At 39.0% G+C, this 23,948-nt stretch overlaps 1 protein-coding gene across 3 annotated transcripts in view; it reads right to left on the reverse strand.

Moving 5' to 3' along the window:
- Nucleotides 1-23,948, reverse strand: part of CARMIL1 (capping protein regulator and myosin 1 linker 1) — a 190,211-nt gene that overhangs the window by 88,400 nt on the left and 77,863 nt on the right. For all 3 annotated transcript variants that reach the window (XM_041408078.1, XM_041408077.1, XM_041408076.1), the window contains exons 3-11: nt 23,384-23,434; nt 19,096-19,155; nt 16,737-16,858; nt 14,661-14,758; nt 14,240-14,310; nt 14,028-14,101; nt 8,870-8,945; nt 6,186-6,274; nt 1,061-1,155 (exon numbers count right to left, since the gene is read on the reverse strand). In XM_041408078.1, the coding sequence (XP_041264012.1) occupies nt 1,061-1,155; nt 6,186-6,274; nt 8,870-8,945; nt 14,028-14,101; nt 14,240-14,310; nt 14,661-14,758; nt 16,737-16,858; nt 19,096-19,155; nt 23,384-23,434 (736 nt within the window). The remainder of the gene's footprint in view (nt 1-1,060; nt 1,156-6,185; nt 6,275-8,869; nt 8,946-14,027; nt 14,102-14,239; nt 14,311-14,660; nt 14,759-16,736; nt 16,859-19,095; nt 19,156-23,383; nt 23,435-23,948) is intronic.

Below are 23,948 nucleotides of genomic sequence, written 5' to 3' on the forward strand. Positions count from 1 at the left end.
CAAAAGAACAGTGATACAGATATAGAAAGGGAAAAAAGGAAAAAAAAACCCTTCCCAGCTATTTTTCTCCTCACTGAACCAGCAAGAAAGAAGGGACACCTACAAAATTCTGTGTTAACAACATTCTGAGTCCATCAGGTTGTAATTAGAATGAACAGCTTTTCTATTTTGAATCATAACAGCAAAGAGAATAGAAAATTTCCCCCAAACAAACCAAATAAAACAAGAAAAGGTTCACTGTGTAAAATTCATATTTTTCTTCTGACCCAACAGGAGCACAAGATAGTCTGATCCCAGAACACTGTGTGCCTGAAATGCATTAAGTGAAGCAAATGGAAATCTCACATGGGCAGCGCTGAAGGGTCAACTCCAGACTGAAAGAATGTAACCTTATTTTAAAAATAAATGCCTCTTGGGTGAAAAAAGAGTAGACAAGGGAGAGGAATGACTTGATATGTACAGAAATCATGCCTAAGGGTGCCTAGTCTGAGAAAAGCTGAGCTGTTCAGCTTGATTTTCCATCTTGTGGAGTCAACAGCATTTTGCTCCTTAGGAATGCCAGTTATGCCAGTATTATTGAACATCACCAAGACCTCACAACAGGGCAAGGCCACCAGAGAGCAAAGAAAAAGCGGTAATTTTCATACTGAAAAGAAATATGGCATTACAGCTGAAATAAAAACACAAAACCATCAGAAAAATGCAATCCAAGACACAAAGCTGCCTTGTGCTTCATCTTTCAGCTGACTACACTGCTTTGAAATATGCACAGCTCTTAAAAACTAGAGGGGTTCTTTTTACCATCTAGTCCTAAACAATCACTATGTTCTATATTCCTTTAAAATTCTGGGTTAGTTTAAGACATTTAAATATTTCTCAACGCACCAATGGATACACGTAAGTCAAAAAGAAGGTCAATTCTCAGTCATTTGTGAACAACAGAAATTTACAGTAGCATTATGCACAAAACAATAACCTATTCTTCAGGTCAAGCTGAATGGAGCAGCAACAATCCTCCTGTTATGTTTATAGAAAGGGAAAAATGTAAATTTTACAGTACCTCTATCTTCAAGTGGATTGCTAGCAAGGTTGATCGTATGGAGTCCTGAGTTGGGATTATGGGCGAGGGCACTGGCTAGTTTCTGTGCAAAATCCCTGCAACAAAAAAAAAGAGAGGGAGAAGGAATCCTGTTATCTCCTCTGCCAACAACACATACAAAGGCTTAAAAGCATCAAGGGATTACTAGATACAAGTGGCCTTTGCTAGTGCAGAGCACTGACTGATTCCTCATGGTTCTAAACAATGCTTATCTGGCTAATTTGCTATCTTTCATGGGGAGTTACTTCGTTATTTATTCATTCTGTGACCTAAGAGACTGAAGAGTATACAATCAAAGCCTATAGTGCTTTTGACAGAGATCTGAAGATATAAAACAGGAGTTACACAGAATAACTCAAAACTTCACCACATCTTCCACCTCTCTGCACGCCACAGGATTTGGAGATTCACATCAGCCCCCTCCTTCACTCACAAGCCATCCTGCTCACTTGCAGCAGCTTTCTGCCAATAGTCACTCAAAGAGATGAGCTTTGCAGCATATCCAGAAGTATTTCTAACCTAATAAAACAGCAGGAATAGCTCTCTCAAAGAGCAGCAGCACACTGATGACTGGTCTTTTGCCTCTTTTTACAGTGAGGAGCATCAAAGGGCATGACTGGCTGATCACAGTCTCAGCAATGGATCCAGAAGAGATGAAGAGTATCAGCTCTGTAATGCTGACAACAGCCAGGCCAGGCAGCACAGAGAGCTTTGAAGTAACTTTAACCAACTATGGCAGGTAGATGTAGTAGCATGACCTCTGCTCCAAAGCCACTTTAGAGGCAAGGGAGCACTGCCCCACCTGAAAGTGCTTGGCTGCAGCTGGACTGCCACCACCCACAGCACTAAGCTGAAAGCTAGCTTGGGTTTTGTTGCACACCACACTGTCACACTCTGGTGGAGACACATTCCTTGCATGAAATCAGAAGGCTGGCGTCTTATCAGCTCTAAGGCAAATCCTCAAACCTGTTCTCGTACCTGCAGAGAAGTTATGATGTGATAAGGGACTAGACCTACTGTGGACTTTTAATAAAGTGAGGTTGTAACCTCAGTGTTCTTACTTCACTTAAGTGAGACACCAAGAAAGCAAAATGATATCTTTAAATTCCTTCTTTCTCTCTCTGCCTTGAAGTACTTTATTTCTCCTCCTGTAGGCCAGTGATGGAGAACTACCAAAATGCTAATTAACACTGCGCTCTTTCCTTGGAACAGATCCTGCCTACCACCAAACTCTGTGTTGAGAACCACAGTGGAGGCAGCATCCTCTTCTAGTATTTGGAAAAGAAAGGGGAACGAACAGCAATGGCCTCAATAGCTTTTGGTTATCTGAAGCTGCAAAGTTTACTGGAGTACGGGGATGCTCTGGGGAAGTTTAGTTACTTTGAAACCCTATGTCCTTCTGGGGCTAGAACTGGTTCCAGCACTGCAGATGCATGATGAAGGGCTGCCTTTAGGAAAAACATATTCTCTTCCTAAAATACAAGCAGCATGTGAATACAAACACTCAACAAAAAGAACTTCTGGTCTTGAAACCTTGCCACCTGACAGGCCCCAGGGTCTCCTGCTTTGTTACCAGCTGCTGTTGCAGAAGACTACAGATCTCCTGTAGGTCCTCAGTGACATTTGCCAACACTCTGGAAATCTTCCAACATTTTAAATGGTGCTAGATGCCTGCCCTTAGGCATCTGAATCAAGCTCCTTATGTCCAGCCAAGAAAAATGAGGTTTTGAATTAAAAAGCAACAAACCCTTTCCTCTTGAGGAGTTTCCTCCTCTTCCTTTATCCCTAACAGATACTTGTCATTACAATACTTTGCCTATACCTCCAGGCTTATTTGCGAACTCTGCTTCAGCTTTCGCCAACAATATAGGCAGGATTACCAGAGTGTTTTGGACAACTAGAGTGTGTGTGAACTACTCAGCAAAGGCACAGCAAAGCAACTTCCACCAGAAAGAACTGGATTATCTATATTGGGCTCACAGGGCTCCAAGGCTCATTTTGGAAAAAATAATACAACAAATAACACACACCCTGTGCAGCCTCTGCCATAAACAGAGGCACCCTGGCTCTGCTCATGAGGGAACATCTCTTCTCCTCCTTTGTTCACTATTTGTTTCAAGTCATAAAATTTGTTACTTCCTTTGGCTGCACACTTAAGAACAGAGCATGTGGTGTAAGTCTGAAACTTTCTATAAAGCATTGAGCTTGCTCTGTATGCATACACAGCCAAGCTTGGCTGAAACAAGCTTATTCAGACTTGGAGGTAAAGCCCCAAAAAGATTCAATTTAACTATACATATGACAGACTAAAGACATTTCATCAAGGGAAACAATACTACCAATCTCAGAAAAACAAAATAATTCCTTGAGGTATTCCTTGAGGTCGGTCTAGAGCATTCCTGAAACACAAAATCATCCCTGAAATAGAAAAGAAGAGGATGTGTGGGAGGAAGCAACACCGTTAGGTCTAAGGACAGTGTAGATAAGACTCTACATGACTGTCAAAGGCCCTCTAGGCCTTCAAAGGCCAGCAACAGGCACTTCTGTTGTTCCCCATGTGGCAGCTGGCCACTCCCTGTGGAACAGGGCTGCACAGGACAGTGTGAAAGGAGGCAAGGACAGTCTGCCTGCCAGTTTTCAGAGAGCATGGAAGTGCAACAAATAAACCACTTGCACCAGCTCCTGCAAACAGGCCTTTGCAGACTGGGAAGTCTGTCCTGCAGTTCCATGGAAATCACAGAATATCCTGAGTTGGAAGGGACTCCCAAGAATTGAGTCCAACTCCTGGCCCTGCACAGGACACCCCAACAACCTCACCATGTGCTTGAAATTAAAAATGTTCCCTGAGCTCTGGCAGGGTTAGGGGCATGACCAGTACCCTGGGGAGCCTGTTTCAGCATCCAACCACCCTCTGGAGGAAGAACCTGTTCCTAATATCCAAGTCCTTGCATACCATCTCCAACAGTGCAGGCCAAAGGCAGCTCCCACCATACACAGCCTGTGCCTGTCAGACCAAGCTTCAAAGCCTGGTGGACACCAAAGCCCAGCCCAATCAACAGGCTGAGCTGCCCACTCAGAAATCAGTACTTTGGTTATCATATACTGTCTCATTCCTCTAAAATAACTCAGAAATTAACACTCTTTTCAAGCTCTTTTTTTTTTGGGGAGCCAGCCTGAATTACTCTGCTCTCCCTGAAGTCTGGAAATGATGTATGTTAATTAAAACACTTACCAAACCATTAGTGATTGCTATATGCATTGAAGCCTTCCAATGCTATCTAAACTGCATCCTTTATGCGTAGTTAAAGCAATAGCAATGGGGATAAAATTTCCAAGAGCATCTAAACTGGAAAGCACAAATCTTAAAATCTTATCAGACAGGGACTTTCATTTGACGTCCTGTTTTTCCCAACTAGGGAAGTCACACTTCCCTAGTTCTGGGTCTTTATTACTGTTACTGCACAGTAGTTTGCTGTTTCATCATTTGGGAGGATGACAAGTGTTTATGAGGCTGTGGTCCAAACCAAAGCACACAAATGCGTGGCTGGAGATAGAAAAGAACAGAGTTATCTTAAACTGACTCTGCTGCAGGAAAAAATATGCTCTTGCAGCTGCTCAGGTTATTTTTTACAGCTTTACTCTTGGTAGCTCTTGCTTAACCCTGGTTTGGCATTCTATCACAGCTCATTAAAAATGACTGGTCTGTAAGCCACAGGAAGGAAGATAGCCAGCAACAACAGGATCTCCTAGCAAACAGATATGAAAAATGGCAAAACTGACAAATGCATCCTTGGCAAAAACAGACAGTGTTGATCAGAACAGATACATACCAAGGCACAATGCCAAACACTCTGCATGTAGATGGAAACATGAAAACCAAAGTCACAGGTTGATTATCTGTCAGATCCTATTAAAACTGAAAGCAGTTAATCCAACTGTGATAAATTAAGGTAGGCAATGTGCAAAGGTATTCAACATATCCTTTAATATTAATGATTAACACTAAATTTCATGGCACATACTGGAAGAAAAAGGAGATTAAAACCAGGGGCTTATGTTTGAATGACAGCTATTAAAGGCAGTGCACTAGTGATCACAAAGTTCCCGTATTATTCCAAACTCAACCTCAAATTTTTTTTGTCATGTAGGCAATTTTCTTTCACAGGCATTTCAATGCAAAGTGCACTTTAAAAAGGAGAAAAAGACTCCAACAATGGAAGAGGAGATAATGTAAGGCACACCAAATATCTCCCCTGTGCTCATTTCCCTTTCTTTGTAATTCTGCATAGTGTTCTGCTTCTCCCACCTTTACACTGTTTTTTTAATTTTAAAAACAAATTCATTAGCTCTAGAGTTTATCTTGTCTGTGTTGTCTTGGACCTACCCTAACACTAAAACAAGCATTACAAGTATAGACTAGCACAGCTGGAAGTAACTTGAACTTTGCTTCTATTTCCTGTGAAGGGGGAAAAAAAGCAAACACCTAGTAACTACATCTTACTGTGTTTAAAACATATGCAAGGATTTAATTATACAGCTTATTTCAGTGTATCTTCTTTCTAAGTTCATGGCAAGCCATTAAACTTACTGATCTACTTTCTTCAAAAGAGTTGTTAATGTAGAAGTCCTGTTATATTTGAGCAGACAGCAACCCACATTAAGATAACACCAGCTCATTTGGAAATGAAACAACAACGTGTTATGCAAGATGGCACAGTATGCTTTTTTTAACAAAACCTAAACAACTGTTTTTTAAATTATAAAAAGGTGCTGATACTTCTATTGGACCCATATTTGGGAGAGGACCAGTAAGAGCCAGTTTAAGGTTTATGCTCTCTTTCAATCACTTTGCTCCTCTTAGCCTAATTCTCCAGGCAGAATCCTAAAAAACACCAGTTTAAAGGGGTTTCCTGGACATACAGACCCTCTGGAAAACCTGATAAAAAGCTTGAGACTAGGGGCTCCTCAGAACTAGACAGATATTGAGCACAGCTTTTTTAATGCTTATTCTGGCTAACATACACCACACATCCCTTTTAGTGGGAGTAAGCAGCATCTAAAGCAACATTGTGAAGGAATTACTTACGTTCTAAGCCCGGCATTCTCTAATACCAGCTCTTCCAAGCGACTGGACCTACTCACCACTCGCAGTATCTGCTCACAGAGATCAGTGGACTGCCACAGAAAAGACAGAACAGAGTTAAAGAACACAAACACAGAACAGTTATCAAGTTAAGCTGTACATCGCAATGGGATCCAGGCCACAGCCATCTTCTTGTTATACATAAATAGGAAGTAAAAATACCAGAAACATTCAAGAGAGTGAACAGAAGACTTCTGGAAAAGATGTAAGAGAAGCAGGAGGCAGACTAAAAGCAAGTTACTAATGAACCAGGCTGCCTACCCAAAAGAGGCAGAATTTTTATAATGACAGTGAAAACAACATAAATCATATGGTTCAGGAAAAACTCTCACTCAATTTTAAAAGAAATCTTATTCATATGCATGCTACTCCTGCAGAAAAAAGTGGTAACTAGTGCAAAGGAGAATAAAGCCTGACTAGGAATGACAACTAAACACAAAGAAATATGTCAGAAGGCAAACAAACAAAAAAAAAATCCAAAAAAAACCTCAGGAGAAAAAGTACCCTAGCTAGAGAGGTCCTCCAAAGACTCCCAAGGACTAGTGGTTAAGGGCCAGTATATTTGAGTATGAATTCTTGCAGCCTATGCAGTAGCAAATCCCATCTCATGTTCTTACTGTGGTTGAATTCTAGAAATTGCATGGATATTTGCAAGTGCCATGAACAAAACATGACAACAAAAGAGTTTGCTTGCTCTGCTCATTCAGCTAGAGAGACAAAACAATAATCATTCAAAATCCATGCAATGAACTCTGTACCTCATCACCTTTTATGAGAAACTTTTATTTTGTTTCTGGATTTGACTTTTCTTTTTCCCCCCACAGCTCACACTAACCAGCATTCATGTGATATCCAAAGCTGAATTTCAGTCATGATCATGAAGTGCTGAAACTATTCTGTTACCTGCTTTTAAAGACAACAATGTGACATTCATACCCAGGGTATCTTTGTCTCTAATGACCGTCTGACATTTTCTAGTTTGTATATTTTTCAGGGTTTGGGTTTTTTTACCTTTAAATTAATTGAATGTCCAAAAAAAATATATCTGCTCTAAACAAAATAAATCTGCTCTGCCACACATGTAAAATCTTATTAATCCTTTATACAGTAAAGGTTGACAATTTTTGGTGAAGACTGTCTACTCAGCCATCTTCCCAATACTTTCCTTACCATCCATGTTTTAATAATTCAGAATATTATCACAATCTTTCTACAGTACTGTGACTGCAAGTGGAAAGTTTCATGCCTGTACTGTAAAACCACTGTGGGTGCTGTGTATCAAACACAATGTCAGAGCGGGACTCATGAAACACAATGCTCTCGATGGCCTCTGGGTATGTCTGACCTCATAGTGACCCTTGGCAGTCATGCCATTCTTATGGCATGGATTTACTGTCCAACGATCTACATTTTCCTAATTTTTGACTTAAAAACTGGATGTGTGGAAGGTAAGAGGTTGGGTTTTTTTTAGTAACTGATGCATCTTATAGACTAAGTTTATTTGTTTTCCACAGGAAAGCTGGTAAGAAAAAACCCTGAAATAGTCACATAAATACATCTCAGATAGGTAACGGGGCCAGATTTAGTTCTAAGCAAACTACACCAGCCAGTCTTCTAACTAAGCAAACTATCTCATTTCACTGAAGCAGAAACTGATTAATTGCATTGTAACTTTTAACAATGTTGATTTTAACAGGAAACTACAACAGCACTAAAAATACCACCACCTTCATTCCATGCATAACTTTGAGAGAGATCTCCCAGCAGGAAAGAAGATTTTTGCCTACTCTTTTGCCAAGAATCACATAAGTTCTTACTGAATTTCCATTGGAAATGATAGCTTAGGAATATGATGAGAGCTTTACAGATCAATAAAATGGTGTCAATTTAAACAAGAGGAAATTTAACATTAATTTTTAAAGATAAAAGCTTCTGGAGGTAAGCATGAAAGCAGTTTCTCAGGCAAACCACTAACTTCACCTGTGACTATAAACTTTAGGAAAAATAGCATATTTTGATATATTTAAATTGTCACTGAATTATTGCTTTTCTTGGCCCTTTTTTCAGTAGTTCAACTTGTTTAGACATGCCCTCCTTTTGTTTTTAGCAATAAAAACTGATACGGAAAAATACCGGTGCCACACATCAGTGTTTTGGAAAACTGGAGAGAAAATCATCAAGTTGCAATGAAAATTACACAGAAAAAAAAAAAAGTGCTTTATGCAAGAAAAAATACCCAGAATTTTGGCCTTTTCTCTTCACCTCCAAAAAGCAACTAAGATTTCTGGCTGCTTTGAAGTTACTTTCCAGTCAGTCACATAATATTGTCCGGGGGAGTCAGCAATGCCTAATGAAGTTTTATGGGCTACTAATATCACCCAACGAAGTTTTTGAACTATATTATTTGAAATTTTGACAAGACCTGACTCTCAGCAGTGTTTTTATGGTGCTGACTGACTATCCAACAGTTTATATTTTCCTGTTATGATTCCAGAAAAAAAAAAAAAACCTGGCAATAGATTGCCCAGTTGTACTTGCCAAAAATATTTCCCTTTAAAACAATGAAAGAGCATCCTTTAAAACACAGCCTGATAGAAGCAGATACATTGTTTTAATTTATTACTTACTAATTTCAGATCCTTGGAGGACAGCTTTGTAAACCACTGATTATACTCCAGAGCAGCAACTATAGGTATTAAGTCTCTAGAAAAAGAAAAACACTTTTACACACATTTCATATAACTGACATTTGAAACAATCTCCTAAGTGTTCTTCCATGTCTCATTCCCCATAGTTTTGCAATGCTAATTGCCTACCATTCCCATTATAGAAAGATCTTCATTCTAAAAAACAGCAGCTGCACGTCTACTTCTTATTTTAATAAAAATTTCTGACTGGACAACTGGCATCCATTCTAGTATGAATTTTAAAATCAGGAATTTGTCTGGGCTGCCATTCCTACTTTTAGCATAACTTTTTCTTCAGCCTGTGACATGTTTAAGCTTCTTAATCACCTCTAATTATAATTTAGCATGACGCTAAAAAGCTTTTTGGCAGTCTGATGATTTAATATAATTCCATGACTGAATGCTTCTAGAGAACACCTCCTTGTCTCATCTCTATAGTTAAATTCCCCCAGGAAACAGGAGACCTGCAACAGGATAATGCAACATTCAGCACAAACCCTCCTTAATTGTGCAAGGGATTTCACAAATGAAATTCTAAATTATTCCCATTTTCTTCATTCCAAGCCTCTTAACGTGATCTGCTCTCCCTGTGTTAAGTTTCTCCAGCAGCAGACGTTGATGAATGTCACGTCTGTACGCTACCCCCCAGCAGATTCATTCATCAAGCACTATCACACCATTTAGCAGTGCAGCACTCACATCAGTTTGGTGCTGCATATTAAACACTCACATACACCTACACAGAGGCTTAACAGCTCCTAAGAAAGTCCTTGTCTTCATAATGAAATACAGAGCTGTAACATCCACAAACTAACTTCTCAAACCAGTGCCATTCAAGCCTGTTTTTCTAGGGAGAATTTGTAAAGTATTGGCTTTTATAAGCTAGTCCAACCCGCCCCAACCCTTCATTCAGGACGTGGCACAGGTAGGTATATGCAGGACATATGCAGGTAGGCACAGGTCTGCACTTAACATGCAGCACCCTTCTCCCATTTTTTTTTTTATCTTCCCCTCCTCCAGTTTTCCTCTGCAAACACGCAGACACTTCGGGGAGGTTGTTAAACACACAGGAAAGCCAGGAGACAAGGCGACATCACGTGGACAAGCAATCCGTAGGCTATATTGGGAACTGCAGCTGCTAGATTTAGAAGTACAAGCATCACTAAGGTAACAGATCGAAGGTGCAGCATTTTGCAGCAAAAGGCTGTAGCCCACCAACTGAGAAGCTCATGCAAATACACCATTTTCACACTCCTGCAAAGGAACTAGTGTGGGTTGCCCTTCAAGGATTTAAGCCATCTTTCCATCTTGTTCACAGCACACATCATGTTGCGTGGTGAATTCGTTTCCACAGGCACAGCAGAGACTTCGCAGCTTCGTGGAGTGCATAGATTTATTTCTGTCCACCACGTTGTTTTTGCTCCTACACACACACACACACACACACACACACTTTCACTCCATGTAAAGCAATAACTAACTGCAGAAACATTAGGTGAGAAAAAATAACAACCCAGAGGTACTTTCCCCTTAGGCTGGGCAGGCAGGAATCTTTCCATGGAGTATGGAATGCCCACAAACAGAGAGGACTGCTTCTCCTCTGTGGTTCACTAGCAAGATCAGTAAGGTGGTAATGAATTTGCACCTTTGATGCCTCTCTTGCCACTGCCTTTGCCTTGGAAGTGGAATGAATACAAGAGCAATTTTTCATTCAAGGTGAAATTTTGGTTTGTTCATGCAGCAGTAACCAGGCAGCACAGCTGGGCACACAATGGACAGGCTGACACTGGAGGAGCAGAGCTGGTCAATGCTGTGGACCACCACCTCCAAAAGCAGCAGAAGGTACCATGAGCATATGCAGGTCAGCCACAGCAGCAGCCTGGTTCCTTCAAGGAGCAGAGGGACAATGATTGGGATTCACAAACTGCAAGTGTTCACACTGCCAGGAGCAGGTAAGGCAGCTTGGAGGGCTGGCAAGAGCTCAGGAACTTCTGGGCAGGACAGTGGCTGCAGACAGAACTTGCCTGAGGCTGTGCCTTCCTCCCCTTTCCTTCTCTGGCTCGGGAGAGAAATGGGTGAAGGACATGGGGTGCTCAGTCTCAGTGGCACAGCTATGACACTTTCAAGAAATATTCAAAGATGAGAACTTGCAAATCAGCTGGGCTGATTTGTTTTAAAATATTCCTGTTCAACTGTCTTGAACAGTTCTATCTTCTGCAGTATCCAAGGCCTGTTTGTTCAAACCCCAGTCAGGCAGAGATCCTGCCTGGGATCTTCACAGACACCAACCGCTCCCCTCCACACACCCTGTTCCCCCTACTCTCAACATTCCAGCAGACAATGGAGCCCCTGCCTGTTCTGCAAGCAGCTGCACTTACTGTCTACAAACTTTGCTTTATCAGAGTCTATCATCTGATTTTAAGGGAAGACTTTTTTTTTTTCATTTTTGTTCCAATTTTTGAAGGTGCTTCTGACCAGTGGGTAGGAAGGGTCCCCTTCAGGAATTTACCTCTACTCCTTCTCTTGCTTTAAGCTCATTTAACCCCAATATTCTTGTTATTGAGTTTTTCTTTTCAAAATTATATATTGCTTTATTCACTTTATTCTCTTGCAGTCTATATGTGGTTTTAACAATAACATCTATATGTGGTTTTAACAATAACTTGAATTCTTTTCCACTATGGTATGAAAGAAAGCTAAGAACCAGTTACAAAAGCAGGGCCTTCTCATAACTTTCCCTCACTGAGTTAAGTTGAGATGCTTACATTAATTAAAATTACCATCCAGAATAAAGTAATATTTATAAAAGATAAATCTGTGCCATCCTAAAATAAAAACAGATTCTGTACTTCTGGAATGCAGACAATCGCTCCAAGCCTCAACAAGATTCCAGCTTATCTAATGCCTTCACATTTTTTCAACATCCCTGTCCCCCTGTGTATTTCAGATGGCAAGAAATCTCAACACCACAATGAAAAAAATCTAAACAATTACATTTTTCTTAAATTTTTTTGAATGTCCAAGTAAGCTAAAACACATGCTACACAGATGAAGATCATGCAACTGTATCAAATAAGCCCTTTTTCACTTTTGAGTATTTTCTCTTTTTTTTTTCCTTTTTTTTTTTTTTTTAATAATTATATGGTTCACAACACAACAAAATTTCAGCTAAAACCTCGGAAGTCATGCTCCCGTGCAGCAAGCCTTGCTGTGCTGCTCTGGGAACTTAACTTCATCTATAATTCATGCCATCTTATGTTGACCTTTAACAGACATGTTTTACTTGGAAAAACACAAATTGTTTATTTTTGCAATGCATAGCCCCTATATTTAGAGAACTGAGGCACCTGTCCTACCTTGCTTCAGAGCTACTACAAAACAAACTATATAGGTTCAGCAATCTCAAAAATTAGGTGAATGAGATATACAGCAGTCTCTCAAAATCCAAAGTATAATGGCATACTTTGAATTTACAGCAGTTCCACTGTCTTAAATATATTGGAAAATGCTTATAAACATTCTTGAATTGACTGGGATTTCAATTCCTAATTTTTATTTTTAGTGCATAACAAGGGTTTGGCTTTCTTAAAATTTTTACCTTCTTGAAATTTCAATCCAAAATGTTCTTCAGTTCAGTCCTCAACATGTGGATGTTCTCATCACAAGATGGATTCCACGGCATGTAAAGGGCTCCAAAATAGTTTTGAATCTTTGGACTTAGAAAATTTTGAAGCACTTAAAAAGGACTTTGCTTAACAGCACAAATACATTTCTTCAGCAATTTTGTAAGGTATATTTTAATGAAAAGATTTTCTAAAACAACAAACCCATTATTACATTTCTGGAAGCCAAACTCACTTGCACCAGCAGAGATAGTCTAAATATTTAAAACAATTCTATCTACTCTTTCCAAATTAATTGTTCAAACATTTAGTATCTATTGAGACTGGCTATCTGTAGGTATGCCCCACAATCCTGTCATCATTTCATCTTGCAATAAATGTTAAAACCATTGTTAAATTCTTGCCCCAAATTTGCTTGTGCTTAATAGTATACCTCCCCTTATCCTCCTTCAGCAAGGCTTTACCAAGGAAAGAGTCTTTGGCCACATCTGTCGCGCACCAGTTGCAGCCCTGTCATCTTGAGTTACCTCTGAATGGTCAACACAGATACTGCATGGTAACTTTGTCAAGGGTTTCACTGCAGACTGTGAAAATGTGGCACAGAAAATTAGTTAAATTTTTGAATGGGGCATTCTGCAAGTTCACACACTATTCTTAGCTTAAACCTGCAAAGAATGCTGTGGCGAAATACTCTTATTTACTTACTGCCAGTTTCAGCCTTTCTGTTATGAAATTCTAACCTTGTATCTGTGATAAATTCTTAATTCTTTCACTGGGTTCTTCCAAAGAAACAAATGCTTTCTCAATCTTATTTACACTTTCTTAAATTTGCAGTTTCCTTTGTATAATGATGAATTTTAGTTAAGCTTCCCTCCCATTTTCTCCTACTTGTAATACCTCCAGATTCAACTTTCTCAGAATCCAATTTTCTCAGCCAGCTAAATTCAGTAAACTAACTACAACACTTAGCTAGGCTTCAGCATCTCACAGCAAAATTACCCTCAATTAGTTCCTTTCTGGAAGTACATATTTTTGATAGCATCTATTATAAGTGAAGAGACAACTGTCTGTAATTCAGTTGAACAACTTAAACCTTCAACTGACTTGCTGACAAAAATTAATTTGCTTTACTGTGTACACCATGAGAAAAAGATTCTGCAGAAGTGAAGACTTCATAATTTCCTTTTTTCCTTTGCCCACCAGATGTAGATGCATGTTTCATCTGCTGAATTTGAGCTCTTATATCTGCCATCACAGGAAAAGTATCTATACGCTAACTTTTTGGATTGCTTCCAATAAGAAAATATATTTATCTTCTCCGGCTCCTGAAGGAAATGAGGTTTCCATGGGGCTTTTGTGCAAAAACAGCAGCTTTGTGCTGAAAACTAAAAATGCTACAGATGGTAATTTCACAGTAACAGCTACAGGGCCATCCCACTTCATCAATATTAGCATGATTGCTGCTCATGGTTTACCTGTGGTCAAGGTGGCTGAAGTCTTGCAAATTCAACTCTCTGGTATCTTGTGTCAGGTAAATCGTATCAACGTCCTGTTAAAAATACATAACCAAATACATGTTTACAGAACTGTTGTGGAGTGTTTTTTTGTCAAGCACTATGGATTTACCTGTTATTTCATCATTAGTACAGGTAGCTGAAAAGAGTTTCAGAACAAGACAAGCACTTACCCACTGCACTTCCTCTCTGTAGGGAAATCCAAGCCAGTCACAAACACAAGCATACATCTGCGAAAAGCCTCCTACAAACAACCCAAGAGACTATTTAACACAGGAGTCACACAAGCAAACAAAACACATCTAAAAGGACACTTTAATACTTAAAGATCCAGTTTTAAAACTCACTCTCTTTTTCTCTCAGAAGACTGTGCATTGTGCTTATGAAAGGAACTGAGACTATCCTATCTTCACATGGTAAGTTGCAAGAAAGCTTAATATAGTGCCTTCACCTACCAATCAGAAGTCTGCCTCATACTAATTACACCTTAAAACTAATTACACCTTTACAAGCTTTTGCCTGAAATAGAATGAAACTTCCTGACACTGCAATTCCAGCCCTCTTTTATATTTGAGCATTTAAATTCATTCTCACCACAAGGTCCAAGTTCTGCCACAGTCTGACTGTCCCACAGGGCCTGGAGATTAGCCAGTCTTTCTGAAGGCTCCATAGTTACTTTTTTCATAATCCTCCTAGATGGAAAAGAGGGGAAAAACATCATTCATGGCTTTGAAAGTATTTTTAAACACATAAACCTTTTTTATTTTAAGAGCATTTTTAGATGAGTGTATAGGAAGAATTACCATTTTTAATACAACCCACTTTCCTACCTAAAAGGCACACACACCATTATGTAGCACAGCAGGAGTAACATTTATTCTTTCTTTCTCTCTTTCTTTAGATTAACCCTGTGACTACTGGAGCAACTAGATCCTTTTGTATTGCAGGATCACTCCATCTAAGGAGGCTTGTGGCCCTCATCTGACACCAGGATGCCCAAAATAGGGAAGAGACATGGTATTAATGGTTACCCTGAAACCACTGCTGTATATAGACTGCTTTTATGCAAAAATAGCACCATGGTGCAAAGAGCTGAGCAGTTCCACTTGGCCTCTAGGCTGCACTCTTGCTATCCAGCTCCAATCTTTGTAATTTGGTAGCAGTTTCCTTCCCTAGACAGACAAGAAACACAATACCTTCCTGCCTTTTAAGAAATAAAACTATCTGGTTTTCTGAATGGCAAGACTGCCTCCTAAAGTACAGAATTTATGAGGGGTCTAAGGGGGTGGGAGGTGGAGCAGAAGAGAATTAATAAGCAATAACAATTGGAGAAATCTCTTCCCCCCTTTCTTGCCTTATCTGGTCCTCTATAATCTACACAACTCCAATGCCTTCATTTTGGAAAACTGCCATCTGAGAGAAGAGCAAAAAATTTGATTTCTTTTCTGGGAAGCACGCACTCCATGCAGCTACCCAACCTGCTCCAGCAATGCTCTCAAGAAAACCCACAGAAAATATATAAAGAGTTCAAGGCCTTCATAAAAAAACAGAGAAACAAACAGTCTTGCAACCCTCTTTACTCTTTTTGTCTGCATTTCTCACACTATTACTGAGGTTTTATAGCAACCCTCCTCACAAATATTCAGTTGTATTCATGTTCTTTGAAGGGAGACTTCAATCTCCCCTAAGACAGTTAACTACACTGCCTGAGAGGAAAATTGGAAGTGGGAAAAAAAAAATGAAAACAAAAAATAAAAAGAAACTGCCCTCTAGAGTTTATGAACTTGATTTCCTACTCCACCTACAGGAAAGGTGAATAATGAAGATATGCACCCAAAATAAAACATGTAAGTTTAGCCTAACCATTCACATCTCATTTCTGTTACTAAAGTTCACTTATAAAAATCAACATGTCTGGGAAAACTCTTTTCCACAGCCCATTTTTTCTAATAATGCTGAAAACCAGGAGCTGAAGAGAATACAGTAGAGCTGCATGACTTGGTAGAGAGTGATGAAGATGAGGCAATGACCGAGAACAAGGAAAATAAAATTAAGAAAAACTACTGAGAATTGCTTCAAGATGATAGAATCCAGAGACACAGGTAAGAGAGAAAACCAAAGGCAATGACAAGAAAAGCCAGACAAGGAGACAAATAATTCAAGGAGTCAGTTAAACCATGGGAAGTATATGACAAGACTGCCCAGGGCTTAGTTTTGAAGAACAAGGCTCACAATCATGTGCATTGTTTCACAAACACTGAAAGTAAATGGAACTTTTCCCTCCTCTCCCAGTTCAGATTTTACTTCTGGTGGGGAAAAAATAAAACAGAACATGGAGCCAGTTACAACAAAAAAGACAGAACCTAAGCTGTACCTGAGGCTGGAGAGGCAACAAGGTAAAATAGAAACTAAAGACCTCAAACAACTGCACCCCCCTTCAACCCAAAAGCTCTTATGACCCTAGAGGATGACATATAGTCTACCTATGCTCTACACCATGTCCTGGTTCTGCCATACATCTGGATAAAAACTGAGTTCTTATGGATATGAGTCTTATATCCTCAGTGTATTTCTGAGATCAGGGTGGGGAGACCAGCAGACAAAAAGGGGTGGCTTGTCACTGCTTCCATACAATCTGTTCCCACTGGAGGTGCCCCAAAGGATACTTACACTGGTGAGAGTCCAGGGAATATCTTCCTGAGGCAGGTCCCGATGTGTGCCAGCACCTCGTTCACATCCTCTGAGGAGGCCATCTTCATGGAGATGCTGCATTTCTCTGTTTCCATAATCAACTATAAATAAAAGTGCAAGAGGCTGAGAAGGGTATCATATAATTCATGTCGATGAATTAAACAGGAAAACATTTTAAATGCCAGTTGAATGCTTGTAGAAATCTGTTATTCTTTAAGACAAGACACAGCAACGCTCCAGGTAAAGTTTCTGAAAGTTGTTCTTGAATGTACAAAGACCCCCATATTCAAACTTTGCTTTTTCTAGCAGTGCCCTGCTTCCCACGGGAATACAATTTTCAAAGGATCTTGACCTCAGCTGACACTTTGAAAACCAAGAACTTTTCACAGCATTGTCCTCTTTTGAAACACGTCCCAGAACACCAGGAGAAGCAAGCACAGCCTGACAGGAAACTATTGAATGAGCAGGGTGCCTGTTTCCTCCAGCAAAAAGTAAAAGTCTTTAATGGCTGTGATCCTCTGGAAAAGCTCTAATGCTTTGTTCTGTGCTGCTTAAGAAAATGCTGTGGTGCTGTGTTGTCTGTGCAGATGAAGCAGTAACTCAGCCAGCATGACTGTCCCACTGTCTGGGGGATTTCTGCTTCAGAGCGGGGGATAAATAAAGCCTTCTGCAACGTGCCTTTCTTAGATATTGAGTGCTCAGAACCAAATCAGATTAGGGTAAGAGTGACACATCAGCTCCGCTGCTGCTTTTGGCTGCATCACAGGAAGCAATGTAATGTTTCTGCTGACTCCAGTGTGAATAGTTAGCACAGCCCAAGTCATCACCTCTTTTAGATAAGAAGCTGTGCACGCACAGTGAGAAGGTAACATGAGGAATAAATAAGTGAAGACAGACAGTAGGAGGGGGGCTCTATGCAGTGTGATACAGGGGATTGCTTCTTATTGAAGGTGGCTCCCAGAGCTCTCTTGGTTCCCAATTCATGCCTAGGGTCACCATCATGATAATCCTAGAAGAGGCTGTATTACCCGTAAAGCACACTGAGACTATTCACACCTTTTACCATCAATTCAACTCCTTTCTGAGCCTGTTGCCACCACTCCCTGATGACGAATGAGTGAGCAACTTACCACAGTTTTTCATCATCAACAATATTAGCACAACATTTCCTTATATTCCTCTGTCCATTTTTTCACTTATTTTACAGTAGGAAGCTCTTCATGGCTCTCTGCAAGATGCCTAGCACAAAACTACACCCTTCTAATATCACAGCTATAATATGCTGTTTGCAGGAAAACTGCAATAAAATCATTTGCTCTACAAGGAATAATCTAGGATTCTCTCTGCCTTCAGTTAGAAGACTCGCACAATTAAAACACAAATGAATGTAAACATGAAAAACCTAAGAAATATTTTAGGAAAAGTGTATGCTCATTGAGGCTGCTGAAAATCTCTTGTAAATACTGCTACAACAGTGACTGTCTATGCCTCCAAGAATAATTAGCAATAGTTACTTGGCATTTTAGTACCTTAAATAAAAAAAAACCCACAAAAACTTAGAATTTAGTAAATGTCTCCCCATTAAAACACTTGGACCTTTTATTTTCCTTCCTTTAAGGAAAGCTTCAAAAGACAGGTTAAAAAGACAAGATGTTAATACAATGAGAGCTTTTCAGAGTTCAAAGTATCTCAGGCACTCCTATTCCTTAAAAGCTCTTTAAAAGCCAAACACACATGAAACACATGAAGACTTTGATACAATTGAACTGTCAAATCTTGTCAACATGCTCATCTTATGAATTAAAAACGCTCTAAAGGCATTCTTCTTTTCAGCACCTTCCCTTTGACATTTACTTTTTTGGGCACATAACTTGCTGTCAAATATATTTTGTGTTGTACACAGTAAAGGCACAAAGAATAGTTGAAAGCAAAGCATTCCTGCCTGCAATGTAAGCAGTAGCTTTTGGCTTCCCCATAAAGGTATTCACCACAGAAGCCACTGCAGCTTGTGTGGTGATGGATTGCATACCAGCCACCACTGCTCTACCAGCTCTGAGAAAAAGATCCACTTATGATACAAATGGAAACTTGTACCATACTGAACTAGAGAAAACCCCTATCTATTTCTTATCATTATTCCAAGTGCACAAACATTCCTAAAACTGACTCTTTAAATTCTTATTGTTATTTTTAAGACTTTAGACCAGCAAGAATGCAAGAATACAAATGCACAGTGTGCTCAGTGGAAGGGGACACCTGCATGTCACAGCCTTACCTCCTTGACTAGCAGAGATTTAGCAATGAGTAAACAAGTATCTTTTATCGAGATTACACTCACCTGGCCTGGTTTATTGGAAGTTACTCCTTGGATTTCCAAGTAGCTGAAAGTTAGCTCTAACTGTAGTTAGAAAAGAAAACATCACATTAGTGCAAACATCACCTATTTTTAAAGAGCACTTACACTTCTCAATGAGGTTAAGAAAACCTTGAGCAGGCTACTGTTACTTGATATCAGTTCCTATAATTGACACTAAGTAGTTTTTAATACCTGGATACATTTTTCATCAAAAAATACTTACATTTGTTTGCTACAGGTTTTAATGGTTATTAGAGGTTATAGGAATACCACAATGGACATTTTACTGCAAGCCATAAGCACATAAAGCTTGTAATTAATTATATGAAAAAATTTTACTATAAAAAGCATCATTAATACAATACCCTACTGATGTATACTCTTGTGACTGATAAATCATTTATTACAATCCTTACAGCTTCACAATTATTCTTTCATTAGTTACAGTGATCACAGATGTGAAAAATTTTACTGCAGAGAAGCTGAAGGGACATGTAAACACACTATATATATATAAAAGAATAAAAATAACATATATAAATAAGTAAATAAAAATATAAACATAAATGTCCAAGGACTGCTTTAGCTTATCTAGAAGTATGAGAGGAAGTGATACATAAACTTTGTCTGAGTGATTTATTTGGATGACAGACTAGGCAGGGAAGAACATACTGATTCCATGACTCCAAATGGAAGCTTAGAAGGCGGCGGGGAATTCTTGTCCAAGGACAAATCTAGGGCTACAGGGAGTGTGCTAAGATCTGAATTCACAATTATGTCAACAATCATCTTGACAGCCGAGATATACAGAAAGAAACAAACCTTTTGGACTGAACTGTAACTACAGGGCAAGACATTAGCTCATTTCCTTTTAGTTATCATTGAAACCATTGCAACTGAGCAGTCTGTCTGAAATGCACCAAGGTTCCTGTACTTTATCTTATCCTAGGTTCACAGTCAGGGTGCTCCCAGGCTAACTGGCAAGCACCATATCATTCTATTCCTGTATTTGTGAAAAAGTCAACTCTGAATGACTACTGGGGTGCTCAGAACCCAGACACAGCTAACAAGACTCCCTCCCTGTAAAGGCTGGAACAGGACATTGGAAAGTCAGAAACAGAGGTACCAGCTTCCAACCATCAAAAATATTTCCAGAAAACTTTTGTTATTACTGTCTCTTTGTTCTTTGTTGCCTATTTTCTGAATCCTCATCCCTTCAGTTGCCCTCACGATTTGGCAGCATCAGAAGATATAAACATTTCTGTGCAAAGTTCACCTTCAGCCAAAGGCCCTTCTTGGTGAATGAACTTTACTCTGAAGATTTTGGCACTTGATGTGCTCCGTCTCACACGTTCTGCTGCAGGGGCAGCATCCACAGCAAACAGGCAGTTTCAGAGGTGCCATCACATCTGGTTACGAAGCAAGTGAGTGCAGGGAACTGAGGCAGGAGAGGCAGAAGCAGCACAAGCCTCTTCTCAGGGCACTTTTCCCAAGTGCAAGGCATTCATTTCTCTTCAGTGCTTTATTTCTAAGCTAGGGCTGGCAATCTTTTGTGATGACACGGCCCTGTGCAGTTGACTCAGGGCAGAAAGAAGAAAAAAGGAAGAAAACAAACCCACCAAAAAAATCTATAGCAGCCATTGTTGGCTACTGGTTTAAGCAGGACTATACACACAGAAGGGAAAACCTCTTTTTTTCCCATACTAATTAAATATTTCTTTACCTAAATCACAGTGAAATTTTAGAGGGGAAGTTTCTGCAATTGAAATCCTTCATATTTTAAAAATTATTTACCTATCAACTTGAGGGTTCTTTTTTTTTGCTAAAGTATGTCCAAACACATACATACATATATGTATACACAATCAAAAATATCTGAAAAGTTCACACAGATCCAGTCTCAAGAATTTAGTTTGCAAATCCTCTTGCCTAGAATTAACAAATATCAGGAAACATGGCACTATCTCTACAGCTCATCTTTGGTTCATTTTTTCTAGTTAAAAATATGAATTTACAGTCCTTGCTTTGCAGCAAAAATGTAAAACATGTTCTAAACATCATCTACTTCAAACTAAGAAATAATTTTTACAAGGTTTTAAAAGGCACATTCTCATTTATTACCCAAAATTATATGTTTTTAAAATCCTCTTAAAAAGTTATGCGTGCCTCTCATTTAGGAACCTTTCAGTTAACCAGACAGCTAATTTCACACTTTTCAGTTTTTTCAACCAAAACTTAATGGAAGTTGCACTAGAAATGCATTTACAGGTCTGAATTACATTCCTACAAATATTTTATATGCTTATTTGTGGGCTTGATGACACATCCAACATTACTAATGTTGCAATTACTTTTTACATAGACTGTAGCCAGAATTAGCAAGCTTTAAGTCATGTCTTTCCATTCCAGTCAATCCGTCTCCATTAGGGGGAATGAACTGACTGGACCAGAGTGTGAAGTTTAGAGGTGGCCATTGCAATATCTTCACTCTAAGGATAATAGTGTGAGATGGTATTGGAGTTAAACAACATTAATTCTTTTTAACTTTGATCCTTGTTTAGTAGAGACATCTCAACAGCATTGTATAAGCAAAAGTAAAGCTTGGAATCGAATGCAGCAGTAACAGTTACTCAGAACTGGCCATCCCTAGGTATACTCAATTTTGTTAGGAGTCCCCAGACAAATAATGTGTCTTTGCTGAATGTTTTCAGCTGTCTTTCGAGGAGTTACTGCCTGACAGGTATATGGAAGAACTTGGGCTCAGAAAGCTTCTGAGCAGCTATTGAAAGTACTACAGACATTAGAAAATTTACTAAGTTCCACTAACCCTACTAGAAATGCATTTTCAACCATCCTAATAATTGTTCAGACACAAAAAGTTTAATTTTTACATAAATCATAAGCACAGCTCCTCATCATCTTCCTTCTATTTGCTATCACAAAAATTACATTTCTACTTACAGAATACATATTTTAGATTTTAATAAAAACAAAACCAAGTTTTTCAACTATGCAAATCTATTTAATGAGTTCTGAGAATTGTCTGAAACACTCAACTAAACAGAGTTATCACTAAGTACTCCAAGCCTCACCTACAAGAGCTTTTGGATGACTTATAATGGCTTTGCTATTGTTTAACAAAATCATGATTACCACCTGTCTATCATATTGCCATTGCACTGATGTCTGAGCTGTTCATCAACTGGATCTATATTTCCAAGGACACAGTCACCAAGCCCTGCTTTAAAAAACCCTGGCTGAAAACTGCAGTGATCCAAACACCAACAGACAAGCAACTGGAGACATCTGTGCTGCAGGGACAGGGTGATCGACTGAGGAAAACGAGTATCAGCAGAAATTCAAGCTGCAGTTCGTCCTACCTGTCAGTCAGCATCTTCAAATTATAGCTCTGGATGGTCACATTTACCAGTGACCATAACTGAAAATTTGGCATCAATAGTTCTATTTATGGATTATGGATTCTGGTATTTCTATAAAGTGTGTGTGTGCGTGTGTATATATATATATATATATATATATACACACACACATCAAATACAACAAAACAGGATATGTGCCAAATTCCCATTCACTGATTCCAGGCTGGACAAGCGATGTTCTTTCACATAAGTCATTTTTATTCATGTGGAAATCATCTTTCTCTTCTACAACAATCATTATGAATTGTCACAGGCACAGAAAAAAAAAAATTCACCAGCACTGGGGAGGCAAGTTGCCAAATTGCTTTTTAAAATGAACAGCAAAAATCATTAGAAAACAGGAGAATTGAATAAAACTCAACACAGTTTCTGCCTCCAAATCAAGTGTAATCCTATTTGACACTACAAACACTAGAGGGAATAATACCATCGGCTTGTTTGCACATAAACTGTCCTTCTATAAAATTCATCAGGCTTCTCTCACAGTTCTTCAAGCTGGAGTTTACAACGCAACTCTTCAGCCACCTGCATTTCCAGAAATTAAAATTTCTCTGGAAAAGGAGTGTGTGGAAATATATATATATATATGTGTGTGTGTGAGTGTGTGTGTGTGTGTGTGTGTGTGTGTGAATGTATGTATTGAAAAATTCTTTTAAGGCATATACTAATAGAAGCACCATTCTAACTCAAGACCATGCAACATACCATTCCTCAGTTAGCTGTTTTTTTAACAGATGTGCATAACTAAAAATATGCTAATTTTTTGCTACTTAGTTTGTGTAACTTTCATTTGTTGTCCCAGAGTATTTATAGAAACACAGTGATTTTACCTTGGTGGGAATCCGAGACGTTAAAAGAAATGCCCGACATGATGCCAACACCTGTCGAAAAAACAAAGAACAGAATTTGTAAGAAACATTTAATATTAAAAAAGATTATTTTCCAGGAAAACCCTGAAAGCAGAGGGAAAAAGCCTCTAGCAGAGTGAGTGTAGATTCCCTTTGCTGTCATACACTAAAGGAAGCAAAACTGGGATCAGATCCAGTAGAACACACTGCTGCAATCTGATCAGCTATAAGCTAGTTAACACAGCAGTGAACTGAAGAAATGTATTTAACCAATCTCTCAAGATCATATAACAGAAATCTTAGTGACATTTTAAAAAGAACCAAGGATGAGAAGTCCTACCAGGAACATAGGATGTATTTAAATGTAAAAAAATAAAGTTAAAATAGAAGATTATCAAGATATTATTAGCAATTTAAGAGACTGCAAACAAACGGGTGAGTTTTGGACACATTTTGGGCAATTCTCGAGTAAGAACACAAAGATTTATCATTCATAGCATCTGAATTTCTTCTCCAGTAAAGGCAATGGGAAAATGCAGTTAGACTA

Source organism: Onychostruthus taczanowskii, unplaced genomic scaffold (genome assembly GCF_017590055.1).
Source record: "Onychostruthus taczanowskii isolate IOZ18803 unplaced genomic scaffold, ASM1759005v1 scaffold29, whole genome shotgun sequence".
Lineage (NCBI taxonomy): Eukaryota > Metazoa > Chordata > Aves > Passeriformes > Passeridae > Onychostruthus > Onychostruthus taczanowskii.